Source organism: Physeter macrocephalus, chromosome 3 (genome assembly GCF_002837175.3).
Source record: "Physeter macrocephalus isolate SW-GA chromosome 3, ASM283717v5, whole genome shotgun sequence".
NCBI classification, from domain to species: domain Eukaryota; kingdom Metazoa; phylum Chordata; class Mammalia; order Artiodactyla; family Physeteridae; genus Physeter; species Physeter macrocephalus.
Window position 1 is genome coordinate 30287648 of NC_041216.1, and position 24812 is coordinate 30312459.

Here is a 24812-nt window from a genome sequence, read left to right on the forward strand (position 1 = left end):
TGTGTGCAGGTGTGCGTGTGGTGTGTGCAGCTATGCGTGTGGTGTGTGCAGCTGTGCGTGTGGTTGTGTGCAGGTGCGCGTGTGGTGTGTGCAGGTGCCTGTGCGGTTGTGTGCAGGCGTGCACACACCGCTGTGCTGTGGAAGGGTGCACATGTGGGCGGGCGCCTGGGTGCCAGCCGGGCTGTGGTGTGTGCCCCGCAGATGTCGATGACTGTGCCGATTCCCCGTGCTGCCAGCAGGTTTGCACCAATAGCCCTGGCGGCTACGAGTGCGGCTGCTATGCCGGCTACCAGCTTGGCGCCGACGGCTGCGGCTGTGAGGGTGAGCGGTAGGCAGCTGTGTTGGCTGGGGAGTGGGTGCTGGCTGAGCACCTGCCATCGGCAGGGCTGTGGGGACCTGCCCACTCCCTCCCCCGCCTGAGGTCACTGTCTTTTTCTCGGGCTGGGCCTGCACCCCGTCCCTCTGACCCTGGGGACAGGAGGATGGCTGTGGCGTGGGTATCAGCCAGCCGGCCCCTGCGCAGTGGGCAGGGCTGGGGCAGGAGGGGCCCCCGAGACCCCGACCCCCGGAGGACAGGCGCCAGCGGCCCTGGATTTGCCCACAGACCTGGACGAGTGCACCTCCGGCCGTGGCGGCTGTGAGCAGCACTGCACGAACCTGGCCGGCTCCTTCCAGTGTTCCTGCAAGGACGGCTACCTGCTGGACGAGGACCGCCGGGGCTGCAGCCGTGAGTCTCTGCTGGGCACCACGGGGACCCCGCCTTCCTGGCTGGATGGACCCCGCTTCTGTCCTGCCTCTCGCTGTGGGACGGGCCGGGGGCAGCAGGGTTGGGCGGAGGGGCCGGACAGACAGGCGCCCCCGGGCAGGGGGTCACTCAGGGGCCCTGGAGTCGGCTCCTGCCCTGCCCAGGTGAGAGGAGGGACATCGTTCCCGGGACTGAGGACAGCGTCCAGAGGGACAGAGAGCTGTTCCTGTCCCCACACCCACTCCATGCTCAGCGTCCCTAGGGCCAGCCTGGGAGCCGGGACAGCCGGGGTAGACGTGGCGTGGGTCAGGGCCTCAGAGCCCGGAGCCTCCTCTGTCCTGAGAAGTAGGGTCAGGCCTGCAGTGGGGACGTCCTGGGTGGCTGGGGTGAGAAGGGGCCCCGGGGTGGGGCTCAGGCCCGGAGCTGCCTCTGGGCACCGAGGGGCAGGGGGTCCAACCCTGGGAAGGCCGGGTGGGCGGCAGGGGCTCAGGGCCCTCTGTGCTCCGCCCAGCCCTGGAGATGACCGAGGTGGGCCTGGACGGCCACCTGCCCCTCGTGCGGCTCCCCCCGCACGTGGCAGTGCTCCAGGACGAGCTGCCCCACCTCTTCCAAGATGACCACATCGGGACCGAGGAGGAGGAGGAGGAGGAGGCGCGGGGCGAACACACATTGGAGGAGAAGTTTGGTGAGAGGTCACCCGTCCCCAGGGCTTCTGTACCAGCGCCCCCTCGGGCCCAGCTGCTGCCCACCCTGCGGTCCTGGGTGCAGTGCTCCAGGACGAGCTGCCCCACCTCCAAGATGATGACCACATCGGGACCGAGGAGGAGGAGGAGGAGGCGCGGGGCGAACACACATTGGAGGAGAAGTTTGGTGAGAGGTCACCCGTCCCCAGGGCTTCTGTACCAGCGCCCCCTCGGGCCCAGCTGCTGCCCACCCTGCGGTCCTGGGTGTGAGGAAGGGCTCCCGTGAGGGCCTCGTTGGACCAAGGCGCAGAGAGGCCAAGCTGCTTGGTCAGTTTGCCCAGCGCACCCGGGGCTGAGCCTGGGATGGGGCCACTTGCTCTCTGCTTAGAGCCCTTCCCGGCCCCCCATCTGGGTCCCACGTCTCCGCTCGCCCACGTGGGGACTTCACAGCCTGAGGACGTCCCTTGTGCCCCCTTCTCTGGCCTGATGCTGGGCGGGGTCCAGGGCCAGGGGTCAGGCTCTGAGGCCCCTCTCCCGCTGTGTCCCCCAGTCTGCCTGGACGACTCCTTTGGCCCAGATTGCAGCTTGACCTGTGCTGACTGCAGGAAGGGGGGGACCTGCCTCCCCAGCCTGCGTGGCTGTGACTGCCCCGACGGCTGGACCGGGCTCGTCTGCACTGAGGGTGAGGCTGCTGTGAGGGCAGGGTGTGGGCGGGGCCCTGAGCCCCAGGACCTGCGCCGCACACACAGTTTACGCCTCCCCGCCAGCCCTGGGCAGGGGCTCCACAGGTCCATCCGTTCACTCGTTCACTCGTTCATTCAGGGTCTCTTGGCTTCCTGCTCCTTGCCAGGCCCTGTTCTAGGCGCGGGGAGACCCCAGGGGGTCTGCTGAAGAGCAGCGAGCGGGTGGGCCAGTCACGCCCGAGTCCCAGAGGGGAGAGGTCACCTCCCCAGGCCACGCACCAAGTTGGTAGCCGAAGCACGTTTGAAACCTGCTTTCGCAGGCTCTGTCCAGAGCCTGTCCGCTCCCTGCCCAGGGACGCCAGTAGTCTCAAGGGCCGTAGTGACCGTCTCTGAGGGTCTGCCAGTGACCCACTCTGATGAAAGTGCCGGTTGAGAAGGTGGACGTGTCGGAGTTCAGAGGGCGAGGATGTGGCGATTGATTAGAGATGTCTGCCATGCCCGTGGGCAGGGGCAGGGAGCACAAGTGCCATCGGGTGCTGCTCTGGGAAGTTGCTTTTGAACTGGGTGGCTCGTCCCCCAGGAGGGTGTCTCAGTGTCACTGGAGGGGCTTCTGGGCCCCGACTCCTCCTGCGGGCCAGTGACCCTTGTGCTTCTCCATGTCCCCCGCAGCTTGTCCCCCAGACACCTTCGGGAAGAACTGCAGCTTCTCCTGCAGCTGTCAGAACGGCGGGACCTGCGACCCTGTGACAGGGGCCTGCCGCTGCCCTCCAGGTGTCAGTGGAGCCCGCTGTGAGGACGGTGGGTGCAGCCCCTCCTGTGCCTCCAGGGTTGTCCTCTGGCTGGAGGGGAGGGGTGGGCACTACCTCTCAGCTCCTAGCCCCCTTCCTTCTGGGGGAAGGATGAGGCCCTTTCGTGGAAGAGGCATTGAGTTTTCTACATCTGATGATCCTCCTGGGACCTGACTATAGCAGGTAGTGAGGACTTGTTGGGAGAACAGCACTTTTGTGACAGGGTCCCCGGGGAGGTAGTGAGCTCCCTGTTCCTGGAAGCATTCAAGGAGAGCTATATGATGGCTGGGTGGGATTTGCAGAAGGGAGCACGCCTGGGCTGCGGCTGCATGGGACGACATTACCATCCTTTTTAACTTGGAAGTTGCAACATTTCTGGAGGAACTAGAGTCCACACGAGTTTCCCAGGTGCTTGATGCTTCCTCTTAAAGTCTTCAGAGCTTTAAGTTTCTGCTTCTTTCGCTGGCGAATGTAGCTAACACATCAAGGACTTCCCGCCTTAGCAGCGGATGGCAGCAGTCGGTGGACGTGTCCCCGTGCCCATGGGAGCTCTGTGGGGCAGGTTTCTAAGTCCCGGGCGGCCGGGCAGGGCTTTCCACCCCCTCCCTCTGGTCACCTTTGCGGCTTGGTTAGCGCCCCTGCCCACCTTTCCTTGCGATCTGCCATCCCTATTCTGCTGAGGCTGAAAGCCCACTGCCTGTTGGGCGCTGTATGTGTGATGGGCCCTGAACGGACCCAAGGGGCAGCCGGCAGAGAAAGCGTCTGCATTTTAGCACTTCTGCTCATGACGTGGTGTGGCTTCCTGGAGGCCGGCTCTCAGTCGGGGGTCCTCGGGTAGCGTGTGCCCGTGCGGGTGAGCTTCAGGAGGTTCGTCCAGTTCTCAGGGGCCCCGTACTAGTGTCCTAGACTCCAGCTGCTCGTGGCTGCCTCCCCACAGTCTGTGCCTCTGTCTCCCCGTGGCCTCCTCTTCTTGTCTCCGGCCTCCCTCTCCTTTCTCTTCTAAGGACACGTGTTGGGTTAGGCCTGCTCCGACAGGGCAGGATGGCCCCACCTGGTGATCCTGGTGGTTAGGGTGTGGACGTACCTTGGGGTCACCGTCCAGCTCCCTGAGGCCCTTCAGTAGGCAGGACGGGGGCAGGACAGAGCTGGAGGGGAGCGTTTGGGGAAGGAATGCCAGAGCCCTGTCCTGGCCCTGGGCCCCCTGAGCTTGGGCCCGTGTCCTTCCCTCTGTGAGGTCCAGAGGTCAGGCCAGGTGACCACCGAGGGACAGACGTCAGGACGCTGCAGGTGCCGGTCAGACGAGCAGGGTGGGCTTTCTTTGAGCGTCTCCCACGTGTGTGCTGGGGACGCGCTTGGTGTCCCGCTCTGGCCGCCATCCAGGCCACAGGCCCCAGGGGCGCGGGCCGGCCAGGGCAGATGGCCGCATCCGTGGGGTGCCCTTCGTGGCTGCTCCGCCCTCGTGATGCCCTCGCCGCCCCCCGCGACCCTCCCTGTCTGGGGTGCAGGGTCCTCAGGCTGCTGGTGGCCCAGGCCTCTCCTGACTCCTGTGCTGGTCCTGGGGCCCCTTGGAGCATCTCCTCGGGTGGGGGCCGTGTCCGGGCGGGCAGTCAAGAGGCTCCCCTTCCCCCAGGCTGCCCCAGAGGTTTCTACGGCAAGCACTGCGGTAAGAAGTGCCACTGTGCCAACCGGGGCCGGTGCCACCGCCTCTACGGGGCCTGCCTCTGCGACCCGGGGCTCTACGGCCGCTTCTGCCACCTGGGTGAGTCCCACTCTGCCCGCTGGCCGCCCGTGTCCGGGGGGCGGGGCCGCAGCATGGGCCGGGCGCTTCCTGCCCGCGGTGCAGCTTGTGCTGGACTGTCGCTGTTTACAGATGAGGATGCGGGGGCTCAGCCGGTGCCCCGGCTGGGGTGTGGGGTCTGTGGGCTCAAAGCCGCGTCCTCTGGACTGCACTGGCCGCCAGGGCGTCTGTCCGGGTGGGCGGTGCCAGCCCCAGCCAGGCTGATGGGCGGGCTGAGCGTGGACGGGGCAGGCCTCCCTCGGAAGCTCCAGGGCACAGAGCTCCAGGACGTTCCTGGCCGCGAGTCCTGAGCCCCCGGCGGGGTCACCCCGCTCTGCGTCCGTAGACACCTGGGATGGGAGAGGCTGTGGGATGCGGGCGGAAAGCAAGCCGACTTCATCCGAGCAGCTCTTTGTAAAAGGATTGTGTAGAGGGAGGCAGTAAGGATCCCGAGTGTTTCCTGGCTGCCAAGTGCCTCTCTGAGCCCCCGTTTCTCATCTGTGGAATGGGCACACACCAGCGGCTCTGCGTGGGGTCCCGGACACAGCTCGGTGGATGGGGCCGGAGACCCTGGGCTGGGGAGGGTGGGCGCTCTCAGTGGGCAGGCCCCCTCACGGCCGGTTCTGGGGTGCAGCCTGCCCACCGTGGGCCTTCGGGCCGGGCTGCTCGGAGGAGTGCCAGTGCGAGCAGCCCAACACGCACGCGTGTGACCGGAGGGACGGCAGCTGCGCCTGCAAGGCGGGCTTCGCGGGCGAGCGGTGCCAGGACGGTGAGTGCAGGGCTGTGGAGGGAGGGCCTCAGGGCCGGCGGAACCCTGCAGACCCCTCTCCCCTCTCCCCCTGCAGAGTGCCAGCCGGGCTTCTTTGGGCCAGGCTGCCGGCAGGCGTGCACCTGCCCCCCGGGCGTGGCCTGCGACCCCGTCGACGGCCAGTGTGGGAAGCAGTGTCCTGCCGGCTACCAGGGCGAGGACTGCGGCCAAGGTGAGCGGCCAGCCCTGGTGTGCCGGTCGTCTGGCGCGTGCTGGGCGCCGGGCACCGGAAGCGCTGGTCCTGGCGGCACCTTGACCTGCCATGTCCCTACCCTGGTCACGCGGCGGTGGCTCAGCCGCAGGTCTGCCTGTCTCTGTGCACCCGAGAGGGCGGAACTCGTGTGTGTGTTTGCGTGTGTGTGTGTGTGCACGCACGTGCAGGGCGGCCTGGAGAAGGGCCAGTGCCTCTCCAAGATCGTCCCCTCCCTCCCTCGCTCGCTCACGCATTCGGTCACAGAACACACTAAGCGAGCTTCGTGCTGGACGCTGGGCCGGGGGCCTCCTTCCTGGTGGGTCTGAGCAAGCGGGACAGAGGCAGCTGCTCCCGAGGGTGGTGGCTCGGAGCGAAGTCGGGGCCGGAGGTGCCGGCGTGGGGCGCGGGTGGTGACCAAAGGCCCTCCACGTGGATGCCCGGGCCGGGGGGGGGCATGAGTGGGTACCAAGCACGGGCGAGGCTGGAGGCTGGGGGCCCCTCGTTTACATGGGGGAGCCCTCGCTCTGAGCGGTGGGGCTGCCGTGGCCGCCGACGGGGCACAGGCAGGTTGGGACCTCCCTTGGCACGCTGTCCTCACCCGTCAGCCGGGGGGGCAGCTGGGAGCCGAGGGGGCCTGCGGTGTGACTGGTGTGACCCCGACCGGGGCAGCGGCTCGAGTCCCCCTCAGCCAGAGCTGCCCGCCCAGCTGCCCCTAAGTGGCCTGGGGGCCACCGCCCATCCCCAGCCGAGGGGTCAGTCTTCCGCTGCACTCCAGCACGGGGCGCGCCTGCCTGCACCTGCCCTCTCTGGCGGCCTGTGTGCTGAGACACCGAAGGGCCTTCACCCCCAGCCCTTCCCTGCTGGTTTTCTTTGTCTTTCTTTTCCTTTGTTCTTTAAAAGTCTCCAGGGCCCCAAGGATGAGCCACAGGAAATGACACACATATTTTTACAGCAATAATGGGCTCCCCGCCGCTGTTAGGTCTGGAAAGCATTAACGCCCAAACACGCGTCTGCCCCCAGGCAGTGGAGCGGGGGGCTCCCCTAGGTGGCTGGGCCTCCCTGCCCACCCCGGTCCGCACTGCGTGGGTGCCTGTGTGCGTGGGCTGCACCCCATCGCCTGCTGCGTGCGTGCGCTGCGCCTGGCCACCTGGTGCGTGCCCTGTGCTGCTGCACCTGCGGTCCGGTGGGCGGGCCCGTGCCCGCACGGCACGGGCCCTCACGGCAACGGTTCACCAGGGTGTGTCCTTTGTCCGGAGCCCATCTCGGGGCCCAGGGAGACCCCAGGCCTGGCGCCCGCCCACCCCCTGACACCTCACGCCCCCCAGGCAGGGAGCGTCCTCAGTTCTCAGCCCCGCTGGGTGTTTGGGTGCGGGGCGGGCTCTGATTCTTTGGTGTGGAGGGTGCCGCAGCCCCGCCCTCCCCAGGTGCCGTGCCGGCCTTCCTGAGCTGGGAGCGTTCCCTCCAGCAGCACTGGGGCGGCCTCGCGGAGCTGGGGCTGGCAGGGCCCTCCCTCCACCGCGTTGCCTCCCCAGCCAGGGCAGGTGTGAGGTCTGGCACGGTGCCCTGCAAGGCCACCGGAGCAGCCACTGCAGCGGTCACGGGTGGGGCGAGGCTCCGTGGCCCCTGCATTCTTTCCCGAAGCCCTGCTGTGGGCCCAGAGCCGCCTGGCTGCTCTCATTTCTGAACATGGGGGTGACCAGCAGGGGGTCCCCAGGGTGGACCAAAGTGGGAGGAAGGCAGAGCCAGCCCTGCCCCCGCCCCCCCGCTCTCCAGGGTCCTGGCTGCCCGCCTCCCAAGCCCTGCTGGCCTGTGGTCTCCAGGCCGCCCCTCACCACCGCTCCCCAACGCGGGTCAGCCCCAGCAGGCCCCTCCTTGTCCCGCCCCATGTCCCCCGTCTCCTGCCCACTCCCATGACTGCCCTCGTCACCCAGGGGACCCCGGCTGTGCCCAGCAACGCTGCTGGGCCAGGGGGCAGGTGCCCGGGGCGGGGTGGGGCCTCACGGGGAGGAGGGCCGCTCCTTGTGGAGGTGGCTGAGGCCCTCCGCCCCCTCCCGCAGAGTGCCCGGCCGGGACGTTCGGCAAGGACTGCTCAGCTTCCTGCCCCTGCGAGGGGGCCCCCTGCGACCGGGCCACGGGCCAGTGCCTGTGCCCTCCTGGGAGGACCGGGGCTGACTGCGGGGCAGGTGAGTGGCAGCCATGTCCCGGGCTCTCCTAACCTCCTGGGCTGCACGACTCCTGGCCGGGTTTGGGGAGCCCAGCCTGGATCCCATTTGGGGACCCCAGCCCTGGGCTGTGTTTGGGGAGCCCTGGCCTCAGCCCTGGAGCCCAGCAGACCCCAGGCCAGTCCACAGCAGCTGCGAGAGCTCACACCAGCCAGCCTTGGGTCTGGACGTGGGCGTCTGTGGCCGCCCTGTGGCCATGCCCGCGGAGGGTGCACGCATTAGGAACCGTCAGCCGTGGAGACGGGTTGGCCAGCGGCCCCCAGCCCTCCCCGGGCCTGTGGCTTGTCCTCTAGGCCCCTGTTCACTCTGGGTGCCCCCCTCTTGCCTGTCGAGCCATTCTAGGGCAGGGGCTCCCTTTCTGGGGGTGGACGCCCTGCAGCCTGCAGCCCACGAGGAGGCTCGGGGTTCCCGCGACCTGTCCCTCTCCCTTCTCGGGGACACAGCTCGGGTGGGGACAGAAGGCCCCAGGGGAGACTGACTGGCTGTGGGGGGGCTAGATTGTCCTGAAGGTCGCTGGGGGCTGGGCTGCCAGGAGACCTGCCCGGCGTGCGAGCACGGTGCTTCCTGTGAGCCTGAGACCGGAGCCTGCCTGTGCCGCCCCGGCTTCGTGGGCAGCCGCTGCCAGGACAGTGAGTGCCCGCCGCCCCGACCTCGGCCCCGCCTGCGATCCCCGTGTCCCACCCGTGTCCCGGCCCCGTGTCCCCCGTGCCCAGTGCGCTCACCCTGCCCTCCCTGCAGCTTGCCCAGCAGGCTGGTTTGGGCCCAGCTGCCAGATGCGTTGCTCCTGCGTCAACGACGGGCTCTGCCACCCGGTGACTGGCCGCTGCAGCTGCGCCCCGGGGTGGACCGGCCTCAGCTGCCAGAGAGGTAGGCGGCCTGCTGTGCCCGCGTCCCCGCCCTGCCCTGGGGAAGCCTCTGCCCAGGCCCCGGGGAGGGCCCTGGACCCCAACGTGGCTGTGGTCACCTGCACAGGGTGACCCGGCCCCTGTCGCAGCCTGTGACAGCGACCACTGGGGACCCGACTGCAGCCACACCTGCAACTGCAGCGCAGGCCACGGGAGCTGCGACGCCGTCAGCGGCCTGTGTCTGTGTGAGGCCGGCTATGCGGGCCCGCGGTGCGAGCAGCGTGAGTCCCGGCCCGCGCACGCGCACACGCCCGCGCACGCGCGCACTCACACACACGCGCGCACCTGCACACGCCCGAGTGTCGGGGACCTAGTCCTGCCCTCCTCTCCCCGGACAAACGGAATCTCCTCGCCTGAGCCCACCGCCCTCCCGCCCCAGCCTGGGCCAGCCTCCACCCTCCCACCTGCCTGGGCCCAACAGAAGGCCCACCTGGCGCAGCAGGGAGAGGGGGGGCCGGTTGCACCCCACAGGACACCTGGCACCTGGAGGAGGGGAGGAAGATGTCTGCTAAGGAACGAGGGCCTTGCCCTGGCGGGTTGGTGGGTCTGGGTGGGCCTGGGGCTCCCTCCTCCCCAGGGCTCGGGGCTCGGTTCCTAGCTGGGGGACGGGCGCAGAGGCCTTGGGTATGGAGGGGCTTCTCCCGCCCCACAGTCCCGGGCCCTGGCCCGGTCGGTGGTGGTGGAGGCCTGGGGAGGATTGGGTCAGGCTCACCGTCCCCCCAGCTGATGGTCTGGTGTCTCAGGGTGTCCCCAGGGCTACTTCGGGCCGGGCTGTGGGCGGCAGTGCCAGTGTGAGCACGGGGCAGCCTGTGACCATGTCAGCGGGGCCTGCACCTGCCCGGCCGGCTGGAGGGGAACCTTCTGTGAGCGCGGTGAGCCAGGGTGCAGGCCGGGGTGGCCGGGCGTGTGGGTGGGGGGACCCGTGACCCCTGGCCATCTCCCATCGCCGCCCCCTGCCTGCAGCCTGCCCGGCCGGCTTCTTCGGAGTGGACTGCCACCGCGCCTGTGACTGCAGCGCCGGGGTGCCCTGCGACGCCGTGAACGGTTCCTGCCTCTGCCCTGCCGGCCGCCGGGGCCCCCGCTGCGCCCAGAGTGCGTGAGGCCCCCGTCAGCCCTGGGTGCTGCCCGTTACGGTTAGGCTCAGTCCTTACCTGTGGCCACCCCGACTGGTGCCCAGGCCAGAGGGAGGGGGCAGATGGACTGCAGCAGCCCGGGACCCTCTGCTGCAGCCCCTCCCGGGGTCCGTCCCCCCGGCCCCTGACCGCCCCTCTCTCCTGCAGCCTGCCCAGCCCACACGTACGGCCACAACTGCAGCCAGGCCTGCTCCTGCTCTCACGGGGCCTCCTGCGATCCTGTCCACGGGCGGTGTCGCTGTGGCCCTGGCTGGATGGGGCCCACCTGCCTGCAGGGTAAGCCCTGCCCGGGAGTCTGGGGCCAGGCAACGTGCTTGCCCCTCCCTGGGCCGTGCAAGGTCACATGGCGTGGGGCGCGAGGTGGACACACAGCTCACTGGGAATGGAGGGCCGGGAGGGCGGGGGCCCTGGGGTGGGGAGGAAGGCTTAGGACCACAGCCTTCAGCCCTGAGCCCCCGGAGGCTGGGCAGGTGGGCCCGGGGAGCCCTGGAGCAGGTCGTCCTAGAGGCAGCCCTAGGTCCCTGCCCTTTGGGGCGGGCCTGCAGACCCAGTGGGCTGGCCCTCCGAGGGTTCAGGCCGCCGACCTGGCTGGCGGGAATGCTGCAAGCCCCTTCTCTCTCCGTCCCCAGCCTGTCCCGCGGGCCTCTACGGCGAGGACTGCCAGCATTCCTGTCTCTGCCAGAACCGGGGCACCTGCGACCCCGTCTCAGGCCAGTGCACCTGCCCAGAGGGCTGGGCCGGGCTGGCCTGTGAGAAGGGTGAGCGCCGGGCGGGAGGAGGAGGAAGGAGGGACCCCGGGAGCCTGGAACCCAGGGCCAGCGCCCCGGTGTGCCTCGGTGCAGCCCCTTCCGCCTGTGGCTGCCTGGTGTTGGGGGTCAGGGTCCTGGGGTGTGGCCTGCAGTGTGACCAGCCCACTGGGCACCCCTCCTTCCCGAGGACACGGGATCCGAGGCTCTGGGTGCGGGAAGCAGGGGCGGGGCGGGGGTGTCCTGGGTCCCAGGGGCATCGCCCTGCTCCAGGGCTGGACCCTCACGGGTCCCCTCACCTGTCCCCGCCTCTGCAGAGTGCCTCCCGGGGTTCTTCGGAGCCGGCTGCCAGCACGTCTGCGGGTGCCTCCACGGCGGCCTCTGTGACCGGCACACAGGCCACTGCCTCTGCCCGGCCGGCTGGACCGGGGACAAGTGCCAGAGCCGTGAGTGGGGCGGGTTAGGGCCCCTCCAGTGTGGCCTCAGCTCACGCCAGGCTGTGGAGGCCTCCCCGGGGTGGGCAACTGACAGGTAGGGGGCAGGGCTGCGGGCTGAGCTCCCGGGGCCTCCCCGCCTCTGTCCAGGGAGCCGCCCCCAGCCCCCCGCCTCTTTCCCCGCCGCCTGTCCCAAGGGCGCATTCGGGGCTCGCTGTGTGGAGCGTCGTGCCTGCGGGCGGGGGGCCGCCCGCCACCACGTCACCGGGGCGCGCCCCTGCCCGCCGGGATCGAGGGGTGCGGTGTGAGAACGGTGAGCCCCCAGCCCCGCTGGGGCTCCGGGTGGGGTCGGGCCCTTCACGCGGCGACCCCTCGGGCCCATGCCTCCCTGCAGCCTGCCCGCCCGGCTGGTTTGGAGAGGCCTGTGCCCGGGGCTGCCAGTGCCCACCCGGCGTCGCCTGCCACCACGTCACCGGGCAGTGTCACTGTCCCCCAGGCTTCACTGGGCCCGGCTGTGAGCAGGGTAGGTGACCAACCTGGGCGGGCCCAGGGGCAGTGGGCGGCTCAGGCCACACGTGCCCCTGTGCTGGGCCCCAAACCTCTACCCCCGGGAGGATGCCCGCTCCAGCAGGGCCGGCACTGACCCCCTGCCTCCTCACCCAGCCTGCCCCCCCGGTGCCTTTGGGGAGAGCTGTGGGCAGAAGTGTCAGTGCCCCGGCGAGGACCAGGCGTGCCACCCTGCCTCGGGGGCCTGCGCGTGTGCCGCCGGCTACCACGGTGCCGGCTGCCAGCAGCGTGAGTGCTGCCCGCTGGGCCGTCGGGAAGGATGACGTGGGAGGTGGGAGGTCAGGGGCTTTGGGAGCCCCCCTGGCCCCTGGCAGCTGCCCCCTCGCCCTGCAGGGTGCCCGCCCGGGCGGTTCGGGCCCGGCTGTGAGCAGCTGTGTGGGTGTCTCAACGGGGGCTCCTGCGACGCGGCCACAGGGGCCTGCCACTGCCCCGCTGGGTTCCTCGGAACCGACTGCGGCCTCGGTGAGTGGCCAGGGTGAGGGCAGGGGGCAGCTCCTCCCTGCGCCTCGGCGGTTAGGCTTAGCCAGCCTGCGGGGAGGACAGCCCCTGACCACCCCCCTTCTTGGGCCCGCCCCCCCCGGGGCCCGGCCGCAGGCTGGGCTGAGCTGGGGGTTCCGTGTGGCCAAAGCATCCCTGCTGGCCAGCCCTGCCTGGCCATGTGCTGTGCCCCCGGCTCGGGCCGTGTCCACCAGGGGCCGTGCAGAGGCCAGCTGTTCCCGGGGCCAGGTGGGGCCTTTCCAATCACCTGGAATCCTGGCTGGGCTGGCGGGGTGGGCGGGGCCGCCGTGGGTCACTCGCAGCGCGGGCTGGGCCGGCCCCCAGCAGAGCCAGCTGGCAGGGGGCGGGGCAGCAGGCAGCCCCGCCCCATCTGGGCAGACACGGGAGTCTCCCCACCCCGCCCTCCCTGGCCCATCCCGCCCTGTCCCGGGTTGACCCGGCAGAGAGGGGGGGAATCCAGCCTGGAGTGGCCACCCTCCCTTTCCTCCTGGCAGCCTGTCCACACGGCCGCTTTGGCCCCCGCTGTGCCCACGTGTGCAGGTGTGGGCAAGGGGCGGCCTGTGACCCCGTGACCGGAACCTGCTCCTGCCCCCCCGGGAGGACCGGCGTCCACTGTGAGCACGGTGAGAGCTTGCTCCCCCTGCGGCCTTGGGTACTTCACGGGGGTCACTCCGTCAGCCTCGGGGGGAGGGTGATGGGGTGAAGCCCTGGGGTCACTGGGGGAGAACTGGGTCCCCACCGTTAATACCCCAAGTGCCCTGAGGCTAAGAAGTGAGGGTCTAGCTTGTGTTGACAGCAGCGCCCACTCGGGTCATCGGGTCATCCAGTAGCATCCCACGCCTTGCCTTGACCCGTGACCCCAAGGCTCAGGCCATCAAGTGACCTGTCCAGTTCCCTGTGGCCAGTGGGGGATGAACCCGTTCTGACCCAGAGCCCCCCCCCAGCAGGAGGGGTCAGGCGGCTGCTTCGTCTGAGGACGGAGCCAGCCTTCTGGCTGATGTCCTCTTGGAATGGGGTCCCTCTGGCCTTTCTACCGGGCCCAGTGGCCAGGGACCCCACAGAGAGGGAGCCCTGGAGCACAGGCCATGGTGGGGAGATGGGGCGGTCCCTGGGGACAGTGGTGGCGCTCATGCTTATGATGGCGTGCATGGTCCTCAAGGCCCTGCTTGGCCTGGCCCCGCACCCTGGTAGGTCTGAGCCCCCTGCCGCCCTCTGGTCCTCATCAAGGGGCCGGTCACACTCCCCGAGGCCCGCAGGGAAGGACGGTGGCCATGGGTCAATCAGCATGTGACAGGGGCCACCTGGAGTGCAGGGCTGCCCAGCTTCCTCTGTGCTGCCGCCTCCAGGAAGACTTCCCTAACCCCCTCCTGCCAGCTGGGCAGGCACTCGCAGCCCCTGGAGGGCCCTGGTCCCTTTCGTCCTGTGCTATCCTCAGTGCCGATCAGGCCCGGCATCTGCGGAGTGTGGATGAAGGGGCAGGACGTGGTTGGTGTTGTTTCCTGGCGCGTGCGTGCCCGGGGGGCAGGGACGGGTTCTGAGAGGCCCGGGGAGTGTTTGTTGAATGACTGTCAGATCTGGGGGGGGCGTCCCTGGGCCAGAGTGCTGAGCAGCACCCGGCTCTGTCCCTAGGTTGCCCCCAGAACCGGTTTGGTGTCACCTGTGAGCACGTGTGCTCCTGCAGAAACGGGGGCCTGTGTCACGCCGCCAACGGCAGCTGCTCCTGCGGCCTGGGCTGGACGGGGCAGCACTGCGAGCTGGGTGAGTGTCTGTCTGGGGCAGCCTGGGGGCCACATCGCCGAGTGAGCTGGAGGGGTGGTGCCTGCAGGGGGGCGAGGCCGCAGCCGGTGTGGTGGCGGCGGGGTGGGGGGCCCCAGGCTCCCGAGGAGGGCCGCAGCTCGAGGGCGTTTGCCGGGGCCGCAGGCTGCCTGCCGTAGGGCCGGGCTCGGCTGCCGGGCTCACGCGGGTCAGGCTAGCGCCCAGGGGCCAGCCCCGTGCGCCCTGCTCTCCCGTGGCAGGAGGCTGACCCGCCGGCCCTCTCCCCAGCCTGCCCCGCCGGGCGCTACGGTGCCGCCTGCCTCCTGGAGTGTTCCTGCCGCAACCACGGCGCCTGCGAGCCCTCATCGGGCGCCTGCCGCTGCGGGCCCGGCTTCTACGGCCAGGCCTGCGAGCACGGTGAGTCGTGGGGTCGGCGCCTGTCCCGGCGGCCGCTCCTCCGCTTTCCGCGCCGCTCCCCGCGGGGGCCCGCTGAGATGACGCCTGACCCCCGCTTCGGTGGGGCTCCCGGGGCAGAGGTCCCGGCTCAGGGCCGGGCCTGGGTTTGAGGAAGCGGGGAGCCGGGCCCTGAGCCGGGCCTCTGCCCACTCTGGGCAAACGAGTCCGGAGCTCCAATCCGGGTCTCCCTCAGGCTGTCCGCCTGGCTTCCACGGGGCTGGCTGCCGGGGGACGTGCGAGTGCCAGCACGGCGCCCCCTGCGACCCCGTCAGTGGCAGGTGTCTCTGCCCTGCCGGCCTCCGCGGCCAGCTCTGCGAGAAGGGTGAGTGATCCGTGCGCCCACGTGCCCCGTCCGGCCCCTCACGCTGGGTACGGGACAGGTGATGCTGAGCCCGCTGCCCCACCAGGGTGTGAGCCGGGCTCCTTTGGAGAAGGCTGCAGCCAGCAGTGTGACTGCGAGGATGGGGTGCCCTGTGACCCCGTCACCGGCCGCTGCCTGTGCCCCCCGGGGCTCACGGGGGCCACCTGTGACCGGGGTGAGTCCGGGGTCCCGCTTGGTGGGGGGCACGGGTGCGGGTCTCTGTCAGTGGTATTGACCGTGTTGATGGAGCCCCGTCTGTGCCACGTTGTGGCCTGGGTGCCGTGCCCAACCCGTCCCTCTGCAGGGGCCCCAGCACGGAGCTCCTGCTCGGGGTGGTCAAGGCCAGTCCTGCCCTCTGGCCCCCACCTGAGTCCCCGCTTAGCCTGTCCCTTGGGTGTGGGCTGCAGTCCTAGAGAGAGGCCCCAGTTAGGTGGGAAGGAAACGTGCCGGCCTCCCAGACGTGCCAGGGGAGGAGGCGCCGGCCCTGGGGGCTCCACACACGTCCTCGTGGCTCTTGGCCGCCTTGCCCTGGAAGGAGCATCCCTGACCGCCAGCTCCCCTTTGCCAGCGGGGGGCTGGGCGGGAAGGCGGGGCAGGGGCTCTGGGCCGGGGCCTGGCGCCTGGCGCTTTGCCCCGTGAGAGCTCCTGCAGGGCAGGGAAGCTAAGGCCCGAGGTCCTTTTGCTCCCGGACATCACCCACGCGGTGGCCCCAGGCAGACAGGAGTGGCACTCAGGCCCGTCTCTCCCCGCGTCTGTGCCCTCAGGCTGCGGAAGGGGCTTCTTCGGACCAGGCTGTGCCTTGAGCTGCTCCTGCGGGGGTGGGGCTGACTGCGACGCCGTCAGCGGGCAGTGCCACTGCGTGGACGGCTACATGGGGCCCACGTGCCAGCAGGGTGAGTCAGGCTCGGGGGAGAGAGGGAGGAGTCTGTGCTGCCTGGGCCAAAGGTCACCAACCCAGCGCGGCGCCCGTGGTATCTGCAGGCGTCTGACGGGCCAAGTGTGAACCTTCCAGCCCTTGGACCACGGGGCCGGACTCGGCCGCGGGCCAGCCTGCAGCGCCCTGCTGACTCCGGGCCCGGAGAGCGGCTGGGGTGGGCTCAAACTGCAGAGGGCGGAGACCCCACGGGCAGGGCTGGGTGATCCAGCGTGGGTGGGCGCAGACACAGCCCACCGCCCCACCCCTTGCTCGCCCTGCGTGTGTGTGACCCCGGGCACGCCGGTGCGCCCGTGCGTGTGTGCGCAGTAGCACAGGCGTGTGCTCCGGTCTGTGCGCTAGCACCCGCGTGTGTCCCAGCGTGAGCGTGCCAGTGCCTGCGTGTGCTCCCGTGCGCACGTGTGCTTCCCGGCACGCCTGTGCCCCAGTGCATTACGTGTGCCTGTGTGCACCCACGGGCAGGGTCGGGGAAGGTGCCGTGATGGCACCGTGGCCTCGCAGCCCCCCAAGCCTCTGGGGGAACGTGCTGTCTGCAGGCAGAGCGCGGGGTGCCCTGCCCCTCCGGCCGGCTGTGCCCCTCTGGTGTCCTGGTCACCTCCCCCAGGCCCAGCCTGCTCCTGGGAAGAGGCAGCACCAAGAGGTCGTGTCTGCCAAGCGAGACCAGAGGCTGGCTTGGGGCGTGTGCCGGGCGGGCCCTGGGATGGGGTGAAGGGGGAGCCCGGCTGTGAGCGGGGATTCCCTTCTGGGCTCCTTGGCTGGGGGACCCCAGACGTGGTCTTCATATTGTGTGTGCATCTTTTTGAGCCTCGTCAAGGCAGCCCTGGCCCCAAACTGTTAAGCACCTTTAGGGGAGGGATCCCACCTCCTGCAGAGGGGTGGGGTGGGGCAGGTGGAGGCGGAACCTGGGGGGCTGGCGCGGGGATGAACGCTGTCCGCGGCGGCACCTGGTGGTCAGGGGTGGTACTGCGCCGCATGCGTCCTGGGCGGCCTTGACCTTGAGCGAGGGTCAGGAGCTGGGGCTTCACCTGCCGGAGGCCCCGTCTGCTTGAGCAGAGCCCTGCTGGGAAGGAGGACAGGCAGGGCCTCGCTGCCCCCTGTCCTGGAGTGGACCCTGCTTGGTCCCTCCCCCTCCAGCCCACGTCCCACCTCCCGGCCCCTCTTCCAGCAGGCAGGGCTGGGGACTTCCATCTGGGGCGCGGGAGAGCCCCGTCATTTGCGTAGGAGTGAGGCGGGGGGAGGCCACGCAGGTGGGAGCGGGGGTCCCTGCAGGCCTCGCTGCCCCATCTCTGTTGCCCGGCAAAGGGTGGGGCAGTAGCGTATCTGTCTGCCTTCAGGTGGGCCCTCCCAGTTCCCCGAGACCCCGTCTCCAGCCCTGGGCCCAGGTAAGGGGGCCGGGGGCGTCCCCACATCGCCAGGAGGGTGGCATTTGGTGGCATCGCGTGTTCGTTACCAGCGGACTAAGGCCAGAGGAGGGCTGAAGCCCAGGCGGTTCCGTGTGATCCGGGCCCCGCCGGGTGGCGGGCAATTCCAGAACCTGGGCCTCAGAGACGAGGCGTCGGGGGCAGCTGGGGAGGAGCGGCTGGGCTGTCTCCCCCCTCTGTCGGGCTGGAGCTGGAAGGCCAGGAGGGGAGTCCTGAGCCCAGAGCCCTGGGAACTTGGAGAGTTTGCACCTGCCCCGGGGCTGACCTGCTCTTCTCCTGCCCCTTCAGTGGCTTCACAGTCAGCCTCTCACCTGCCCGGGCTCGGCAGTGGCGCAGAGAAGCACTAGCTCAGGGGCAGCCCCCGCCGAGGCCTGCCTCCCAGGGCCCGCTGAGAGGACCAGGGGCCTCGGCGACCACTGAGGAGGGTCGCCGGGGGCCAGGACTCGGGCCCCGCCCTTGTCTCCGAGGCCCGGGGACCGTCGTGCAGCTGCAAGGATCGTCTGGCCGCGAGGAGGGAGGCCCTGCCCGGCCGGGCTCTGCAGCGCCGGGCACCCGCGCGGGGACCCCAGTGTGGAGGAAGCCCCCCGACCGGCACCCTGGCGCGGGACTGCGGGCAGGTGTGGGTGCAGGTGCGGGCGTGAGGCCCCTGCCCTCGGAGCAGGTTCTTCTGGTGCTAGGCCCTGGGACTGCTGCCGCCCAGCCTGTTTGCCTGGAAACAGCTGGGCCGTATTTATGGAAAGGTATTTATGGGCAGCCAGACATGCCCACTGCACCCCTGGGCGCTGGAGGGCTGCCCATCTCCTGCCCAGCCCGGGAAGCCCTGACTCGGGACTGCGGGGCCCTGAGGGGCCTCTGGGTGGGCGCTTCGGTACCACGTGAAACCCAGTAAGTTAAGAAAGGAGCAGTCACTTCCTCAAGGCCTGTGTGTTCACTGCTTCCTGTGGGCCCTGCGGGGTGGCCTCCTGGGCCTGCCGGCATGAATGCGCCTGACCGGAGAGGCCCGTTTGGCCCCTGTGCCCCTCTGGGGACAGGGGTGCCACACAAGCAAAGTTGGGGTTTATCCCAGTTCCCGGTGCTCTAGAGGGGCATGGTGCCCCGAGACCGAGGAAGCGCTGAGTCCTAGAGCCTGCTTGGGGGAAGCATGGCCCCGAGGGGAGGAGGGCAGGGGTGCTGTTGGGGGCAGCCTGGGTGCCCCCCCTACTCCTACCCCTGCCCTATCTTCAGGGTAGAGCCCATGGAGAGGGCTGGACCCCGATTGTCACGCCAGATGCTTAGGTCTGGGCTGTAGCCCCCTCTCCCCTCCCCTCCAGCACCAGCCCAGGTAGCTGATGCCTCCAAGGGCGAAGGATCTCACGGGGCCAAAAAAAAAAAAAAAAAACCCACAGGGTGGGTTCTAGAAAGCCCTGTCCCCTTAGACAACTAGTGAACAGCCAGTGGCAGAGGAAACCGAATTAATGGGCCACCGTGTTAAGACTCTGAGGTACATAAATATAACCCATGCCCTGGAAGGGGCTAGGGATGGTGCTGGTAACGTGATGCAGGAAGAAGCAGGCCGAGAAGGACGAGCGTCAGGACTGGGCAGGAGCGTGTGGGAGCTGGAGTCGGAGGGACGGCGGCAGGAATCGGGCTGAATGATGGGTTTTCCAGCCCAGGACACTCCCAGGAGGCAGCACGGAGGCTGAGAGAGAGAAGATACAAAGGGAAGATCGGGAGAAATGGACAAGGGAAGCGTTAACACCCGTGTGTCCGAAGGCCTAGAAAGAGAAGGTAAAAACCATTGACACAAAGCTGCAAGTTCTCAGGTCCAAAGCTGGATGATCTCAGATGGAAAGCACTCAAAGTGCAAATAAAACAAAATAAAAAAGCCCTGGTCCAAAGAACTTAAAGAATACTGGTGGCAAGGAGAAATTCTACAGTGCCCAGAAGAAACAAACAGGAGTCAAGAGTGACATCTGACTCCACAGCAGAAGCACTGAAGGCGAGAAGATGGTGATGTTGATTTCAAGGTGTCGAAAGTTGAATTTCATGGCCTTGAATCGTGTGTCCTGCTAAGCTGTCATTGAGAAGCAAAGTGGATGTTTATTCTCAGGCGTCCAGGGCCTCGGTGGGCACCACGCGAGAACCAGACGTGAAAATACACTCAGAGAAATTTCCCAGCAAGAAGGGAAAGTGTGAGGTAGTCACTGCATTTCCCGTACGACCTAGTGATTAAGAGAATCAAAACAATCACAACGGAAGCCAGGTGTGAGGTGGGAGCTGGGGCAGGTGGGGAAGAGAAAGACACTGAAAAGAGAAAGCCAAACCCTAGTGCAGCTGGAGCTGAATAAGAAACTGTGACCTCCGCAAAAATGCTGGCAGGATGTTTAACTTTCACATGGGAGGGAATTTCACCTCTCCAATGGAAGGCAGGCAGGAAGGAAAAGTCAAGCAGAATAAGAAAGGAGATTAAAGCCTGATTGAAGTTGTTACAGATAATCAAGAATCAGATCCCTAGACCGCATTAAACATTCCTTAACAGCGTTTTATTTACGAAAGACGTACCTGGAAGGACAGAAGTGTAAGTGTACAAAGTAAACAGAAAGAAAGCTGGGCCGTGAGTTTTGCTATTTCGGGGTGAAAAGCACCGTATGTGACTGTATGTAAATATACACACATACGTGCACCAACAGTCGAGGCTCAGATTCGTAAAGCTGTGGTGGGTGTAACAGGCGGAAATTATTAAACTGGTAATTTTCATATGCTATTTATAAAAGCCAATACAAAAGCAAGACACAGTAATGATAACGTTTTAATCATCTTTACACACAGGCTGTGTATACCTATGCCTATTTTCATTTATTTATATTCAGATACGTACACATCTATGTTTAAGTCTATGAACTTCACACTCAACGAATGGAGAATAACGGAACATTTAACAAACCTAAAATTCCGCCTTTGAAGAGTAATAAAGAAGAATATTCTAACAAGATTGATGATTTTTTTAAACATGAAGCAAGAAAAAAAAATACAGAAGATGGGAGGGTTAACTACAGACACAGAGAATAAGACATAAAAGAGAATGTTATGAACAACTACGTACTAGTAACTTTGAACGCTTAGAAAAATGGATATGTTTTGGGAAAGTATAAAATGCCAGGATCAGTGTAAGTAGAAATTAAAAACGTGAATAAACTAGTAACTTAAGTAAATGCAAATAGTAGTCACAGCTCTGCCTCCCCCTCTGTCACCAGGAACGCCTGGGACAGGTGTCAGTAAAGGGGGCTGGGCCAGACTTCTGAGACACAGGAACTTGTCTGATCTGAGATGTTCCAGAAACATTAAATAGAGGAAATGTGACTCATTTCAGGAGGCCAGTCCCAGCCGGGTTCTACACCAGGTGAGGGCAGTACGAGAAAAGAAAATTACACACCCACAACATGTATGCAGAAAGCCTGAGTAAAATATGCCAGCTTCTCAAAAATATTTAGAAAGGGCTTCCCTGGTGGCGCAGTGGTTGAGAGTCCGCCTGCCGATGTCTCTCTCTCTCTCTCTCTCTATATATATATATATATATATATATATACATATTTAGAAAAAAACCCACTTGATCCAGTGGGACTTGGACCTGATTAAAATGAGAGGACAGTTTAACATCAGAAAATGTGTCCATGTGTTTGGGTGAAACGAAAAATCACGATGGTCTTGCTAGAAGTAGAAACAGCATTCGATAAAGTTCAGCTCTCTTTCGGATATAAGTTCTTGGAAAACTGGGTACAGAAAGGCGCTTTCTTGGCAACGGTCATGTGCTAAGAATGTACTAGTTGAGCAGGGAAAGTGATGGATTCCAGCAAGCGGTCCAGGCCTTCCCTTCCCCCACCTGGGCTCCTGCCTCCCCTCCCCCACGTTGCTGGTCTCCTCAGCCCTGATGTGACAGCCTGTATTTCTGGCCATCCTTCCACATTAGAACTGGGGGCATGGGCTCGGCTTGTGTCATGCTGGGCCACCTGGACAGGACCTGGGTTGGGCCCTGTAAACCTCGTGGGAAGAATGAACAAGTTCCCTTAAAGATGGAGAATCAGATCGTCACTCACTCCTCCTGACCCCAGCAGAGCTTGGAAGACCCCAGGCCATACCATCAGGTGAGCAAAAGAAGTTAGAGGTGTTCAGACCTGCGGGGAAGGGACAGACCAGCCTGTCGCTATAGGAAAGCTGAGAGGGCCAGAGACAGATTAGCACAATTATAAGAATTTGGCAATGTGGGCCATAAAATCATATCGATGGGCTTCCCTGGTTGCGCAGTGGTTGAGAGTCCGCATGCCGATGCAGGGGACACGGGTTCGTGCCCCGGTCCGGGAAGATCCCACATGCAGTGGAGCGGCTGGGCCCGTGAGCCATGGCCGCTGAGCCTGCGCGTCCGGAGCCTGTGCTCCGCAACGGGAGAGGCCACAGTGGTGAGAGGCAGATCCCACATGCCGCGGAGCAGCTGGGCCCGTGAGCCATGGCCGCTGAGCCTGCGCGTCCGGAGCCTGTGCTCCGCAATGGGAGAGGCCACAGCGGTGAGAGGCCCGCGTACCGCAAAAAAAGAAAAAAAAATCATATCGATGATAGGAAATGTATAAAACCTATAAAAATCTGTAGTTCTAAAATACTGCCAATGACCCACTAGAAAACAGAATACAAAATAAGATCCTGTTCAACGTGGCGACAAACCCTGGAAATACCGGAATTTATCTGGCGAGAAGATGGGTGAAGCCCTTCACAGTTTCAGATCTTAAGGGCCAGAAAGTGAGGATGCCGGCCCCGGCCAGCCCTCAAATGGACTTGGTTCCAGTGACAGGGTAGATGGGTGACAACTGGGGGGGGGCGGTTTGGGGTCCAACGTCAGGAATGCTGACAAATAACAGAGAGCCGGGAGGAGGTGAGTGGGGTTCACCGAAACCCAGGGGCTCGCAGGGGTGTGGGTGAAGCGGGATCTGCACGTCCAAACACTGGTGCACAGCGTTGCTCCCAAGGGGCAGAAACGGCGGTCCAAAGGCTCTAAGTGAAGCCTGGGGATTGAGGTCCCCCAGGCACCGTTGGGTCCCAGGGGCCTGGGGGCCTTTGGATGCAGGGTAGGCCGAGGGCTGGGCCGCAGTGCCTGTGCCGGCCACCAGGGGCGATAGAGGGCAGCGGGGGGGGTGGGTGTGGGGGTCTCCCAGCAGGAGGGACCCGTCAGGGATGTTCCCTAGTGGTCGGGAGCAGCCAGATGTGCAGAGAGATCCTAAAACTCATGTTGAGTGCGGTGAGAACGAGGTCACAGGAACATACACCCTTTACGTAAATTATGTGCCCCTCTCCATAGAGGGGAAACTGATTTACAAGGACATGCAGCACATGGGAGGGGGGCCTCCAGGCCCTGGGGTGATGAGCTCCCCCCAACAGAGGGCTGGGGGGCCGTCCAGCTGTGTGACCGCCCACCCTGGTCTCTGTGCTCCCACCTCTCCGGGAGGGCGGAGGGTGCCCACTGCCCCTCCGGGCTGGGCACTGAGGTGCCCAGGCGGCTCTGGGGAAGGGGCGCAAGCCCTTCGCTCCTCACTGCTGCACAGTCACATCCACCCTGGTGCCCCGAGGCGAGAGGCCCCTGTGGAAGGGCTGGGACACCACAGTGTCGTTCCCACTGGACCCCATCTGGACATAGGCTCTGCTGGAGTCGGCTGGGGTCCTAGCAAGCCTCAGTGCCCCCCGCAAACCCGCTGACCCCACCAGTAGGCGGAGGGCCCTTGGGCCTCTATCTCCCCACTTTGTAACAGGAGGGGCCGGGCTAGGTCCATTCCTGGTGTCGCCCCCTCCCCAGTGGAGCAGGTGTGACAGGCTCCTCCCTGGGACCCCCTGTTATCTGGAGGGGGCAGTGTCACTAGGCACCAACACCGAGGACGTCTGTGGGCCTAAGAGGCGCAGCTCGGCAAGAAGGCAGGTCCGAGCGCCCTCCAGCTGGGGGAGGGGAGGGTCCCGGCTGGCCCTGCCCTGGGAGGGAGTTATGATGATGGGGTCACGACACCAGGGCCCGCAGGGCTGGACCCCATGCTGAGCAGAGAGGCCCCTCGGAGGGGCCCCAGCAGGCACAGGTGCTGGGGGGAGCCTGGGCGTTGCTCTCACTCCCCGCGACCCCCCCTTCTAGGCCCCTCCAGGCCTCACCGCAGCTGGGGCCCTGTGCTTCCCGATTCTGCTGGGAGGGTTTGTGTCCCGAGCTGGCCTGGTCTGGCTCTCCCCAGGTGGACCCAGCCACCAGCCAGCCCCGTCTCCAGTGACAGCCCCTCCCCAGGGTCCCGGGATGTCCTTCCTCCAGGCTAAGCATTCTTAATCTCTGCCTCCGAGGTAGAGGGCCTGCATCCACTTTGCAGAAGGAAACTGAACTGAGGTCGTTGACCCCAGGTCACTAAAGTAAGGACGTGGCCCAGGGCTTTTCCAATTAACTGAAAACGTACCTGGCAACCGATGGGCGCTGGGCGGTGGGCTGGCCTGCCCTCCGCAAGAGTCAGGGGTCAGTGGTGAGAAGGAATAGGCAGGCTGCAGGCAGCTGGGCCTACACACCGATGCTGCCCACCTGCTCCTGCCCAGGACGCGCACACACACGCGCACACGCGCGCGCACATACACACACACGCGCGCACACGCCTGCGCCTCACCCTGGTCACTAGCTTGCCCCACAGCAGCTCCAGGAAAAGAGCAGGAGTTAGCTCACAGGTGGGAAAATGCAGGCCCCAGATTTCCACCTGTCCAGGAAGGAGGGGCTGGGCCTGATCTCTGGTGACCCCACCCCCCAGATCACGCCTCTTTCACTGAGCCTGGCCCTGCGCCATCCCCCCACCCTGCAGAGCCCCCGCCAGCATGTTCCTTCCAGCTGCCCCAGGCCATGGAGGTCACCTTGGAGGTTAAAGGGAGGAGCTGCCCCTCCCTTCTGGTGCTGAACCCCTCCGCCACCTGATTCAGTGGGCGGGGCTGGGATAAGCTCCACCCCCACCCAGTCCCCTCCCCCTGGCCCAGCGCACTCCTCTACTTCCTCCTGCAGCCAGCCCCAGGGATGGAAGGGACAGAGGGCTGGCCTCCCCGAGTCACCCAATTCTGGTCAGCGGGTGGGGATCCACACCCCGGCTTTCAAAGGAAGACAGAGCCCCAGCAGATTGTCAGGAGAACGTTGGGAGCCCCACCCCAAGGACAGCACTGCCTGAGCGAGAAGGGCAACAAGCATGGGTGTGGGAATCGGGAGGGCTAGCAGGGGGCTTCCCGGGGGAGCAGACCCGTCCTCCTCGCACCTGGCCCAGCAGCGCCCTGCCACCCAGGTGGCCATCACCCTCTCCTGGGAAGCAGGACCCTTCTTCCCCAGCCCAGAGGCCAGGCCAGCCTGCCTCTCCCCACCTGTGTGTGTGTGTCCCAGGGGATCCTCAGGGAGCAGACCAGCTGGGAGGTGAGGGATGAGAGGACACCCCAGAGGGGTTCCCACAGCCTCTGCCATGTCCCCGAGTCCCCCAGACCCACCGGCCAGGTTCAGCCTCAAGGGGCTTCATGGGGATGGCCTTGCCCATGATGCTCCAGGTGGACAGATGGGGCAGGGCCAAGGACCAACACGGGGTGACCACACAGAGGGGGACCAGTCCCGCCCACAGCACGCTGGGAATTTCTCACGGACTCGTATGGCCTTCACTGGGGCTCACAAATGTGCAAATCCCGGTGTTAAAGAAATA

At 66.0% G+C, this 24812-nt stretch overlaps 1 protein-coding gene across 1 annotated transcript in view; it reads left to right on the forward strand.

Annotated features, from left to right (window-relative positions):
• MEGF6 (multiple EGF like domains 6) overlaps nt 1-17501 on the forward strand; it is a 111034-nt gene extending 93533 nt beyond the window's left edge. Inside the window, exons 19-46 of the mRNA XM_055081935.1 lie at nt 202-321; nt 605-727; nt 1257-1430; nt 1979-2110; nt 2781-2909; nt 4530-4658; nt 5311-5445; nt 5522-5656; nt 7735-7860; nt 8397-8528; nt 8638-8766; nt 8894-9025; nt 9548-9676; nt 9768-9896; nt 10085-10213; nt 10567-10695; nt 11001-11129; nt 11512-11640; nt 11781-11912; nt 12018-12146; nt 12677-12805; nt 13812-13940; nt 14226-14354; nt 14587-14715; nt 14801-14929; nt 15519-15647; nt 17023-17070; nt 17398-17501. Of these exons, the coding sequence (XP_054937910.1) occupies nt 202-321; nt 605-727; nt 1257-1430; nt 1979-2110; nt 2781-2909; nt 4530-4658; nt 5311-5445; nt 5522-5656; nt 7735-7860; nt 8397-8528; nt 8638-8766; nt 8894-9025; nt 9548-9676; nt 9768-9896; nt 10085-10213; nt 10567-10695; nt 11001-11129; nt 11512-11640; nt 11781-11912; nt 12018-12146; nt 12677-12805; nt 13812-13940; nt 14226-14354; nt 14587-14715; nt 14801-14929; nt 15519-15647; nt 17023-17070; nt 17398-17456 (3512 nt within the window). The 3' untranslated portion in view covers nt 17457-17501. The remainder of the gene's footprint in view (nt 1-201; nt 322-604; nt 728-1256; nt 1431-1978; nt 2111-2780; nt 2910-4529; nt 4659-5310; nt 5446-5521; nt 5657-7734; nt 7861-8396; nt 8529-8637; nt 8767-8893; nt 9026-9547; nt 9677-9767; nt 9897-10084; nt 10214-10566; nt 10696-11000; nt 11130-11511; nt 11641-11780; nt 11913-12017; nt 12147-12676; nt 12806-13811; nt 13941-14225; nt 14355-14586; nt 14716-14800; nt 14930-15518; nt 15648-17022; nt 17071-17397) is intronic.
• The last annotated feature ends 7311 nt before the right edge of the window (nt 17502-24812 follow it).